The 12955-nt window shown below is 41.8% G+C and overlaps 1 protein-coding gene across 2 annotated transcripts in view; it reads left to right on the forward strand.

Moving 5' to 3' along the window:
• Nucleotides 1–12955, forward strand: part of LOC138246422 (uncharacterized) — a 274958-nt gene that overhangs the window by 223887 nt on the left and 38116 nt on the right. For both annotated transcript variants that reach the window (XM_069201032.1, XM_069201033.1), the window contains exons 81-87: nt 153–427; nt 787–1379; nt 3541–4108; nt 6558–7156; nt 9124–9679; nt 9995–10194; nt 11757–12149. In XM_069201032.1, coding sequence (XP_069057133.1) covers nt 153–427; nt 787–1379; nt 3541–4108; nt 6558–7156; nt 9124–9679; nt 9995–10194; nt 11757–12149 — 3184 coding nt within the window. The remainder of the gene's footprint in view (nt 1–152; nt 428–786; nt 1380–3540; nt 4109–6557; nt 7157–9123; nt 9680–9994; nt 10195–11756; nt 12150–12955) is intronic.

Below are 12955 nucleotides of genomic sequence, written 5' to 3' on the forward strand. Positions count from 1 at the left end.
CCAACAATAAAAAAAACAGTCCCTTCTAGCAACTTTAAAAAAAAAATTCTTCTTGAGTGAAGCGGGAGGAAGCAACTCCTATTGTAATTAGCACAGATTTAGTTTATATTTATTTTCTGTAGAACTAACAAAATGTCTGAAACTCTTCTTAGGTGTAAGGATGATACAGGTGTGATCAGCTCTAATGATACCTGCAATAATCTGGGAGCCATTGAAGGGCTCTGCAGGATCATCACCCGCCCATCGGGCCCCTTCGATGAGTGCCAGTGGTACGAGGATGCGGAACCATTTGTGGCCTCTTGTGTGTATGATCTCTGCTACTACGGCACCAACAAGGGGATGCTCTGCACAGCTGTCCAGGCCTACGAGGAGATCTGTAACCTTCACAGCTTGGTGATTTCAGACTGGAAGTCAGAGCTGCAGTGTGGTAAGCTAATAGCTCTCTGACACAGTATGTTCTAGATATTTGGTATAGCATTTTCACATTCATCCCTTTCCTAGTAGTCGGAAGGATAAACAGAGCCCTATGAGGCAATATCAGCAAATGTTGCTAAATTGCAGTGTGTTTCAATTGTTTGTTTCAATTCTATACAGATTTCTAATTTGTGTTTCTTAGAAACATTTGAATCACAGCCATGTTTGAATATTTTAGTACCTAAATGTACCATGGAAGTTGAAGGGAAAATTTAATTCCGAAGTATGCAATACGTTGCTCTTGACTTAGTCCACCCCCAGTGCTTAAAAGAGTAACAATGACATCATTCTACCCATGTTTATTCTCCACAGATGACAACTGTCCAGAGAACAGCCACTATGAACTGTTTGGCACTGGCTGCCCAACCACCTGTAAGAACCTTCATCAAAGTACCCCATGCACAGCCGAGAACGTGGACGGATGCTTCTGTGATGAAGGGTTTGCTCTTCACTTTGGCCTCTGTGTGCCAGAAAGCCAGTGCGGCTGCACCATGGACGGTGTCTACTACAACCTGGGAGATGAGGTCTTCCTAACAGATACCTGCAGCCAGAAATGCACCTGTATCGCACAACAGATGGTGTGTGAAGCCCACACGTGTGTCACCCTAGAAGAATGTAAGGTCATGAATGGAATCAGGAAGTGCTACCCTGTTGACAGTGGTATCTGCTGGGCCTCCGGTGACCTGCACTACCGCACCTTTGATAGAGTGGCTTTTGACTATCAGGGAACCTGCAGGTACACCCTCAGCAAGTCCAGCTCCCAGACTGGCTCTCTCAATGAATTCAGCATCATGGTGCAGAACGAGCACCGCTCATCACCAGTGGTGGCCTGTACACGAAGAGTGGAATTAAATGTCTACGGAGAGCAGATTTCTATAGCAAGTGGAAAATATGGCCTAGTTGAGGTAAGGTGATGATATTTGTTTACGTGATGTTATATGTTCTTCTCTACTAGCTAATGTGATGACTCTTTCCTAATCTGAGGTCCAAGCAACCGTTAGAAAAACATTTAAGACCTGTAGCAAGAATGGAGGATATCATGATATGTAAAATGCTCAGGTGGCACAAATTCTCAAACCCTTTCAACACAAATCTAATGAATGGACATCCAGCTCTGGTCACTGTGCCAGTCACCAGCGAGCAGGCTAGAAACTGACTGCTGCCTCTATAAGCAGGTAAAGCACAGGGTCACAGTCCCATACATGTACTGATTGCAGAATGCCACAGGGGAACGTGCTCGGTGCTTAAAGAACCTAGCCATACATTGTAGCAGGACATATGTACATTTATGCACGTATTAGCAAATCTCAAGTGACCACGTCAGTAACATCTTTGTTACATAGTAAACAGCATATTAAGTATCTTTATGTGGAACGTCTAATAACAAATGGGAGAAGCATAACACACATCAGAGTATTTACAGCTATGGTTAGCCAGAGCATGAATTAAGAATATTGCACCTGAGCAAACGCATTTCCACTATCACAACAAATCGCTATGCACCACTCATTTGTAGGTATTTCCCTTTGTTGTCAGATATTGCTTTTACCTGTCTAATTGTCTATAAAAATGGTTCTAATTTATCACCATATGTAGACAAAAATAAGAAAGATCGTCTGTTGACTGTTAACCTTTATTGCTAGATGTTTATAATGAAGTGTGAACCTGGCCTTGCAGATGATGCCAAACATCAGATGGCAGTCACTAGACATGGACCACATTAAGATGCTTCCTTCATGTAACAGACAAGTACGACTGAGAAGGGGAAGGACTTAAGCTTCCATCATGGACACTTGCATGAAGCAGTAATCTGAAAAGCCAATTATTTTTCCAGCAATTGTGGAAGCACCCTGCTAGATCACTCAAATATAAATTATTCATATCTAGGAAGGTGTTTAAGGAGTTACAGAATAGTCTTACACATAAAACAGATGCCACAGAACAGGAATGTGCAAAATGTTCTCCAAATACTGGACATAAAGTAAAGGAATGGAAGCTAAAACAGTAGTTTAAATAAACTTTTCAATGTTGGACAGCCAATCTCACAGCTGTAATTTTTTATACGGATTTTTCAATACAGTTCAGTATATTCCTTTAAAATTTCTTGCACAAAATGTCCAACAGAATTATTATTTATACCAAATAAATAAGTGAAACATTATCCCTTTCAGGCTTGATCAGGCTGTAGATCCAATATTGACCTGTAGATTAGTCCTAGAGCCACGCCATCAATTTACTTAACATAGGTCATCATGATCATAGTGACCTTTCCTCACACAAACTACTTCAACCAATTGTAGATTGTATGGGGTTAATTAATTAAATGTGGTGTCACTGAAGCCTTAAAACAGCTGACAACATCTGCATACTTGTACGTAGTGGAAGCTGGCATGTAGAATATACCATAAAGACCAAACCTGTGAGGAAAGACACAGGGACAATGAAAGGTCAAGGGACAAAGAGAAAGAGAACTCAGATAACTGAGGCAATAAGGTTAATGAAGACCTTTGACACTGGAACTAGAACACATTTCACAGATTAACAAAGAGTATTCTCTGAATAACAGACAAAGATAAGTGTGAAACAGAAAAAGTATGCATAAAGTGTAGGTACAAGTTATTTCCTTGACTCATCCCTTTGGGGCACTTTATTATCCCTTCATGTGTACAACTCCCCTGAGCGAAACCCAAGAATACTATCCTTTAATCTGTAATATAAGACATTGAACTCACCACTCTCAGGTCATCAACAACATAACTTTATAGTGTACATCCTCTTTTTGGAGATGTGCTAAGAGGTGAAAAGATGTGGAGCACCAACGGTACATGAAAAATATTTTAGAATGAAAGACGAAAAACACTTACAATAATAGAAATTGTAAAAATGTCAAAGGAAACATCATGCTTTAAATTTTGAAAATGTTAACTTTGGTTGGTTTAGCCCGATTGAGGCAATGGCAATATTATTTTTAGAAAAATAGAAATAACAACATGTAGAGGGACTGTGCAATTTAAACCTTTGTAATATAATAATATATTTTGATTTTAAAATGTTTATTCATTTCAGATGAATGGTTCTGCATGTAATCTCCCAATTTCCAGTCAATCTGGGAAGATCCAGGTCTATTATAGTGGCTCATCTGCAGTTATCCAGACTGACTTTGGCCTTGTGGTTTCCTTCGACTGGATGCATCATGTAGCTGTGCAGGTGCCAACAGCATACTCAGGATCTCTTTCTGGCCTTTGTGGAAACTTCAATGGAAACAAGAGTGATGACTTTAGGGTTCCTGATGGATCACTGGTGGAAAGTGTGGTCACCTTTGGAAACAGCTGGAAAGAGGATGGTGAAGAGTCTCCTTTCAATTGCGTAGACACTGACAATCCACCAGTGTGTGGTGAGGATATGGTGTCTCAGTTCAGCAACCAGAACCACTGTGGAATCATGAAAGATCCAACCGGTCCATTTAACAACAGCCTCAATGCTGACACTGAGGTTTACTTCAAGAACTGTATCTATGACATGTGTGGAACTGATGGTGACCATCAAACCCTCTGTGAAATTGTGAAAATGTATGCCCGTCATTGCCAGAGTCATGGTATTGCCATCAGGCCATGGAGGAACATTCTAGGTTGCGGTAAGTAGGTTTATTTTCCACATATTCAACATATTGGTACTCATGCCTATTTGACAACTTTTACGAACAACAATACAGTGCAGATTTTGTTGAAGGTAAATTATCACAACTTACAGTTATGCAGTGTGCACATTCATCATACTAGATTTACATCCAACATCCAAACCATCATTTCCTGGAACAACGATATGGACTAATGGAGAAACCAATGCAGTTTATTACATCATTGGGACTTAGCACATATCTAGGGAAATTTTCAATCTCTACAAGCATAATACAGGCAGCTCTGAAGGCAGCAGTTCTTCCTCCAATAGAACTGGCTTTTAAAGGAGATGATAATGAATAACAGAATATTCTAGGAAGACGCTGAGTCAACCTACTTTTAATAGTTCCCGAAAAAAAGTAGCAATCACCCATCATTTCTGAAATAATTTCCAGTTTATCATGATCCCCCACAGAAAGTATGAGATTTCCGTCTTGACTCGATATATGCCACATTGCCAATATTTTCGAAAAATAATTCAAATTTTGCCTTGTGCCTGCTTAACAATAATTTCATGCCCAAGTGGGCAACCGAAGCTCCCCATGTATGGATGCTTATTGAATGGTTCCTTACGTTCAGATGTGCGTGGAATAGGCCTCCAGTTCTAAATTCGTCAAAATTGCACATAGATATTGGCACAAATACTAGACAATTGTGCCAATTTTCTGGCATCTGCAATGCTCTGTTTCCGAGAGTTCACTTATAAGGAAATGCTGATCTCCTTTGTGCTTGATGAATCCTGCATGCCCCTTCTTGCTTCTCAGATAACAATCAGGCAGGAGGTAAGGCTGTTTCTTATTGACCGCCAACTAAAAATAATGTATTAGTATGCGTGGTAGGGAACAAGTAGATGATCCCAGGTGTGAATCTATCAAATATTGCCTGATCTCTCCAGCTTTATAGCACATATTATAGGAGGATCCTTGAGTGCTGAACAAAACAATGAAATCCTTTTCATTGAAAAGTTGAGCTGAAAGCCGCACTTGGGAATATCGAATCAGTGTACCACACCTGTAGAGACTAGGAGAACTGGACAACCTTAAATGAAAATAGCAGAAAAATGTATCACTATAACATTTAGTATAGACAGGCAAGCATTCTGAGCTAATGAAGGTTACAGAACTGGCATGAGAGGTTCAACCATCTCTTCTAATACACAAGAGAAGAGACGAGGCCTATTCACTGTGGTTTTACCTTCCTGCACAACTTTGTTTAATAAGTCATTTATTACCATATTTGAGTGTGGGAGATCCATGGTTCACAAGAGGTAAAGTCTCAATTGAGTCTTGATGCTCACCCCCACCCTCATCAGTGGTAATGGTAAAAATGGTCCTAATAGCAAATGACAAACTGTGTTTCTGCATTTTCATGTGTATTTGTTATGTTGATGGAAGGAAAGGCACTATCAATTGTATACCAGTCTGCAGTTCACAGGATTCCCTTGAATCTTGCTTGATTGAATCAGGCCTGAGCGATTATTGGTCGGGTACCGCGTTCGTTCATGGATCCCTTGTTTCTACCATGAAGAAGAGATTTTGAAACCTCTTTAGGGAACATTATGAATGATCTGTTTACCTTGGCATTTGGCCACAGGCATTTATGCTCCATTACATATTAATATGAGGAATTGGTTGACTTTATTCACCTACCTTTCCTAAGATCACTTTATTTGAAATGCAGGTATGAAGTTCTTCCCATTGCCACCTACACATCATCTTGGTTGACTTCCACCAGCAAGTCTAATTTTTTGTTTTATTTAACAATACAGAGGAATCTGGAGACTGTTTATTGTTCTTTTGTATTGCATTCCAGAGGCCTAAAGCAAGATGGATAGTTCCTTTATGCCACTCTGTGGGAATATCAAATTGCTTAAATGCATTATGTATGTGCACAACTGTCACTGATAAGACCGTAGTTTTTGATGTTTCAAAATTAGTACATGCTGCTTGGATAATAGGACAGAAATCACTGAGGCTGGCTAACATTATGTCTGAATTACAACTGTGACTGTACAACATTTTAACTGTTGATTTTAAATTCTGATATTTTTATTTTTTTTAGATTTTGTAAGATTAAGGTGGTATTTGTTGATAGATTGTATTATCCAATCAGGCAATGCAGATTGATTGGTTGTTTGCCATACCTTATCATACCTTATCGTATCACAGACCATGCCTTATCATACCTCACCTGACCTACTACTATATATATATATGCATAACTATGCATTTATATATGTGCATGTGTCTGTGTGTATATATATTTATATATATACATATATATGTGTGTGTGTCTGTGTGTGTTCGACAGAAGTTGGTTGTCAAATTGTGTTAAACCTGCTGAAAAGTTACCTCCAATAGTATGCCTATGGTTAAAGTGCATCCATATTGTATTTTTCTTCTCCAGAGATGAACTGTTCCAGTAACCAACAGTATGAGCTGTTTGGACCTTCGTACCCGGCCACCTGTGCAAACACCACTGTGCCAGCCACCTATCTTACTCCATATTTGGAAGCATGCCAATGCAAGACTGGGTTTGTGCTCAGTGGCATGGAGTGTGTAGCTCAAAATCAATGCGGTTGCACAGACAATGGAAGATACTACCATGCTGGAGAAACTTTCTGGAAAAAAGACAACTGCCAGACATTTTGCAGATGTGATGGCATGACTGGGGTTGTACAGTGCTCAGCTTCTCCATGCACAAATGGAAAAATATGCACCACCATCAAGGGTATCTATGGCTGTCATACTCCACCTGATGGCATCTGTCAAGCCACAAAGAACCTGCACTACACCACATTTGATGGAAAAAGGTTTGACTTCCATGGCACGTGCAAATACATCTTGTCTGAGTACAGTGGAGCCATAGGAGATCTGCCATTCTTCAGAGTTGAGTTGAGGAATACGCAAAGGCAAGTCCTTCAAGCGGCTGTAACCACAGGGGTCTTTGTGACTTTGAACCAGATGCAAATACATCTCCAGGGTGGCAGAAGGTCTACTGTCAAGGTAAATATGAACACTTTGTAACTCAGAAACGCTAGACAAACACATTACCAAATATAAAAAGAAAAAATCTTGATTTTCTCTTAAATGTTCCTTATATTTCTGCATTATTTGGGGGTATTCAAAAAATCTCCTGAACCAAACATCGAAGAACCCAAAAAAAACTTCAAAAAAAAATCACCCAACTCCCCAAGAAATCTCATAAACACAACATCCAAGTGCATTGTTTGATTCCAATGCAACCCATGCATCACACATAGTTGACTACCAGATTTTCAAACTGCACTTGACGTTATGAATATTATCCAATAGCAAATATTTGATGGAAATCCTACTAAAGATGCAATGCAAGCTAGATGTGCCCTATGGTTGGCAAATGAGTTTCGAGGTGAAATTGCCATAAAGAAAAACATACGCTCTCATTTCCATAGGCGTGAAATGGGCATGCCTAACAAACTTGAGTTTGGGTATGCGATGGTAAAAGGCTCCAGCCTCAGTCCTGCATACTACATCATTCTCTATAAATGAACGAACCACATAAGTTTCTAACATTAGCATCTAACTTCCAATCTTAAAACAAGCACAGACGTCAATTCCCAAAGCAAACTACCACAGTCTGCATCAGACATCTTTCTGCATGACAAATCCCGAAAGTGCTAAAAAGTCATACCTGCCATAGAATGTGTGTCATAACAATGCCAATAGGCTAGTATAGTGTTGCATTATTTGGATCACAACAACCATTGTAGGTACCAAGTCAAGTGCATGTCATCAGATTTCAACTGGTTTTCAGGTTGCCGCAAACCATATAAATGCTGAAAGAGTAATAGAGATTATTGTAATCTTTTTCCTCCATGGTTTATCACATCCCATCCTCTGTGCCTGGGGTTATGCAAGCAATCACTTAGAGTCTTATGACATGAATTCCTTCCTGTGGATGGTTTGGTGAGGATTAGTCATTTCATTTTGACTTTTTGTGGCAACTATTTTACTATTTGACCATTGTAGTTCAGCGACAGAAGTAAATTCTACTGCCACATGGACAACCCATCAGAATGCCAACAGCTTTATCCATTCACCTTGTTCTTTCCATAAGGAAGTTAGATTTTAGCCTAAGAGTAGGTATTTCGGAAGCTGAAAAGCAGTATAGACTATAAGATTGACACCAAACAATCTGAAAGATTTGCTTTGCCTATTCACTGGCATCTCCCAACATATAATCAGGAATATGTCTGGAAATTAACCATAGAAGCCATAATGTCAGTATTTGTACAAAATTGTATGATTTCCGGCACTTACATATTTATTTCTAAATGCTCATTGATTGAGCCCTAGTATTGCCGTAAGATGGGTTGGCGGGATAAAATTCACTTATTTTTTTGCAGTTGCCTTGTAGCTATCCACCAAGCTCTAAATGACCCCTGTAAATACAATGGTATTTGTGTTCCTTTCTTTAGATTTCCCTGGAAGAATATGTTTGTATACACTAAAAGACTGCATACAGTAAAATATTGTATGCTCCCATTTTCAGCGCGGATTAATATCTAAAACCAAGGAAACAAATAGCAACCTATATTTTGTTCATTTAGAGGTATTAACAAGTGGAAACCCGTTTTCGTTTGGTCCTTAAAATGAAAACAAAACTTACTTCAATTGCTGGTTTAGCTCAGTAAAAAAATGTTAGCTGACATACGTACTCCACAGGATGTGAACACTCTTATTAGTAATGTTTTCAGGCATCTGTGCGGCCCGCTCTCCTCTTCATCCCAGAAAGAAGAGAAGCGTCTGCCTCTAAGCAAGGATGCTTTGAATTTTCTGCTCATTGTCAAGAGGCAGGTACAAAGAGTCCATGGTTTCTATAGTTACACGCCCTTGTTGTAAAATATGCTTGTATTGCACAGCTCAAATACATTGACATTCTTTTTTACTTGTTTCTTTCTCTCCTAACTTTCTTTGTTTCTTTCTATCAGATCAACGGGATTGCTCAGATCCTGCCAGTAAACCTTGGTAGCGTTGTCATCTTCAGGAGCGGAGCGTACACAGTACTGAGAACCAGCTTTGGCCTGACGGTGAACTATGACATGGCCTACAGTGTCTTTGTCACCCTTTCTGCACAGTACAGGGGCCAAACCAGTGGCCTGTGCGGCAATTTCAACAGCAAGACCAACGACGACTTCACCACCCAGAGTGGCTCTCTTGTCAGCAGCGCCTTTACATTTGGTAAGAGCTGGATGTCAGAGGGCAGCACTGGCTGTGACCACGGATGCTCAGGTGACTGCCCAGTCTGCAGTACAGACAAGATCATGTCCTCCAAGCGAGCCTGTTGGATCATCCAAGACCCCGGAGGGCCCTTCTCCTCCTGCCACTCAAAGATCGACCCCGCTCACTACTATTCCGACTGCGTCTACGACCACTGCCTGGCAGAAGGGGACAGCACGGTCCTGTGCCATGCCATTCGGGCATATGTAGCCGTTTGCCAGGCTTCCAATGTGACCATCGCCAGCTGGAGAAATGGCTCATTCTGTGGTGAGAGACACATTTTTCTCGTGCTTGAATTTTGGGCGTATACCAGGTATAGAGAGAGATATCTAAAGTTAGTCTGCAGGTGCAATGTCATGTAATTAAGAGGAGGAGTCTGGGTGAGTCTTCCGGGTCCTGTTCCGTTGCAGCGATGTTGCTCTGATGCGTGCAGCCCCGCACAGGTGTAGCTGCACGTGACAAATAAACCAAAATGAAATCATACCCCAGAACCCCACCTTTTAATTTGCATTTAGAGAGTCAAGCATTCACGCAAACAACTACCAAGTTGAAATGATTTGTTACACTTTTGTCTTCCCGAAGGCCTACAGTGCCCGGCGAACAGTCACTATGAGCTGTGCGGGCCGCAGTGCCATGACACGTGCAACGCCACCTCCCTCCTACCTCTCTGTGGTGCCACCTGCTCTGAGGGCTGCGTCTGTGATGCCGGATACATGAGAAGCGGAGACACCTGCGTGAGAGCGGAGCAGTGCGGCTGCCAGCACGAGGGGATGTACTACAACGTGAGTACACCAAACTCTCAGCTCCATAGTAAGGCCGCTCTCCTATGCACTAGTATGTACGTCACTAGATTGTCAGTGCCTCCTGTCAGCAGCTGTAAGACCCAATGCAACCCTGTGAATGCACCTCTTAAGCAGAAGCACTGGTCTGTAGCACTTCACTTTTGATGGTCTTAGGCCAGGTTATTTTTTGCTTACTACAAAGGTCTTAACCCCTTGTAACTTTTCTCTTTTCATGAAATAACTAATTGCGCTGATTATGCTTTTTACTTCTTTTTGTAGTTACTTTTAAAGTATCTTCTTATGTGATCTGGAACACAACGCTGCTAGTCCGCAACCAGGGCTGGCTAGTGGAAGGGCTTCGGGGATGTGGTGGGGGTTGTGCGTGCCTTTTGCACTCCCAGGGAACTTCCATCTTCAAGATAGGAGATCAGGCGCATGCATCACCCCTTCCCTCGCACTCCTTGGGGGTTTGGGTGAGGGTTCTACCTTTCACAACCTTGCAGTATGACGGGATGGGGCTCTCATTTGCTTGGGGATTGGCCCTATGCATACTGGGGACAACTTTTGCCCCATTCCCTGCACAATGTTGCACATTCTGGCTAAAAGGAAACGTGACACACTATGCACCACCTATGAATTGAGGCAAAGCCATACCCCCTGTTTGATGCTTTATATGTGGCAGGGTCCAAGGGGCACATGTGGGACTCTTCTATTTGCCCTCATAGCAGTGGCGTAACAAAGGCCCCCGCAGCTCTCACAATGCAGTGGGCGGAGCTCCAGGGAGGCCCCTCCGTGTACTTTGCAGGGGGTGGGGGGCAGGGGCTCAAGTTTCGTTATGCCTCTGCCTCAAAGTGCTGGCTCTGTCTTCATACATTGAAAGCACAAAAGCTGGTTTCACCCAGTGCACTGTATTTCTACTATTCCACTCTCTCCAGTGCTTGTGCTGTCAGAGTTTGCTCATCTGTTGGATAGAGTGGCTTTTTTGTGTAACAACCTGCACTGTCAGGGGTGTATCGCAGGCCCTTTAGGCACTGGGTGGTGGGCACATTCAGCCCTAGGTGTACGAATATCAGTGAGATGTCTGTGAGATATGGGGGTCTCTGGGACCCACATCACATTCTGCAGGCAGCCCCACCATTTGTATTACTCCTCTGGGTGTACAGTCCCCGCCAGACTTACCCAATGAAAGTGCACACCAGCACACAAGAGGACCAGCCATTGTGGGTGCTTGAGTATGTTTGATAATATAGAAGCAAGACCCATGCTGTGTTCGAAGGAAAGATAATGCAAATCTTATGTCTCTATCAACATTTCAAGTCATCTGATGCTAATGTCATAGTCATGATGCTACTTTATAAATCTAAAACTGACTCAAAATAAATGTAAAGCTTAACATGTGCTTCTCTAGCACTTACACACAGTGATGGTAACAAAAGCATTCCAAGTTAGGGGCCTACTTCATTGGCGACAACAAGTGCATTCTCCAGACCAGAGAGCATTCTCCAGACCAGAGTTACTGATCCTTTTTCTCTTTCCTTTCCTCTTTTACTCTTGTGTTCTAGGTTGGTGACCTTGTCTGGCTCTCTAACTGTACTCAACGGTGCCGCTGTGACTCACCTGGCATCTTCCGCTGCCAGAGTTCCAGCTGCCCGCAAGGCCAGCAGTGTGCCATCAAGAATGAGAAGCTTGGCTGCCAGCCGGACTGGGCACTGTGCATGGTGAGCGGTGATACCCACTACTACACATATGATGGCGCCATCGCAAGCGTCCCAGGGACCTGTGCCTACGAGATGAGCAAGACACCGAATATCGTCTCTGGATTTTCCTTCCATGTCGTTGCTTACCATATGCATGGTGGGGACTCCGAAGTGTCCTTTGTGTACCTGGTTGAAATTTGGTTGGAGAGTACTGAAGCCAGAGCTCACATCATTCTGGAGGAGGGAATGCCAGTGCTGGTGAGTGCTAAATGAACAAACACCATAGAAATGGATTGCCTCAAGCCAGCCACCTCTATGGCTGTGATGTATGCCCGACCAGATGTGTATTTCTTTGTGAACCCATGGTTCTTTGTCATACATAGGAAACAATTTCAACTCATCCCTGCACTGGATAAACTGTGTCTATGTTTCTTTTACGGTGTGGTACCTTGCACTTAAATCTTTGTCATTTCATATATGAGTATATACCACTAATTTATATGAGGTGGATCTTCATTGTTAACAAGTTATTTTTGATACCCTTTTTGTTTTTAATTAATTCTCGAACGAGCTACCAAAAGTAATAATGGCACTTGCTGCTGGAAACGTGATTTATAAATTACTTTACTTTACTTACTTACAGTTAAACTAGAAGTGTGCAGAAGTACAATTATGTTGTCTGGCTTGTGAAAAATTGATAACAAAGCAATTGTCTAATATTGTATTGTTTGTGAACTTCATTTGCCGGTGCAATTTCCTGGACAAAAATATATTTCCAAGAAATTTGTCTCCTACAAAAAGTAGCACTTGCTGGATTTTTCTCCAGCAGGATTATTCACCAGCTGGGTGCTAGAATCTTTAGGAACTTGATGCAGTTTTTGAAGGCGGACGATTAAAAAATAGTCCCCTTCTTGGGGCAAGTGTTCTTTGCCAATTTAAACAACCATCACTGTGATGAAATTCACTCTTTTTTCCTCAACCTCATTAGAAGAACACAACAATCCAAAGAGTTAGTGTTCAACTGATTCCTACTTAAATTGTGACTTGGTCAATATTTTGGCAAC

This window comes from Pleurodeles waltl, chromosome 7 (genome assembly GCF_031143425.1).
Source record: "Pleurodeles waltl isolate 20211129_DDA chromosome 7, aPleWal1.hap1.20221129, whole genome shotgun sequence".
Taxonomy (NCBI): Eukaryota; Metazoa; Chordata; class Amphibia; order Caudata; family Salamandridae; genus Pleurodeles; species Pleurodeles waltl.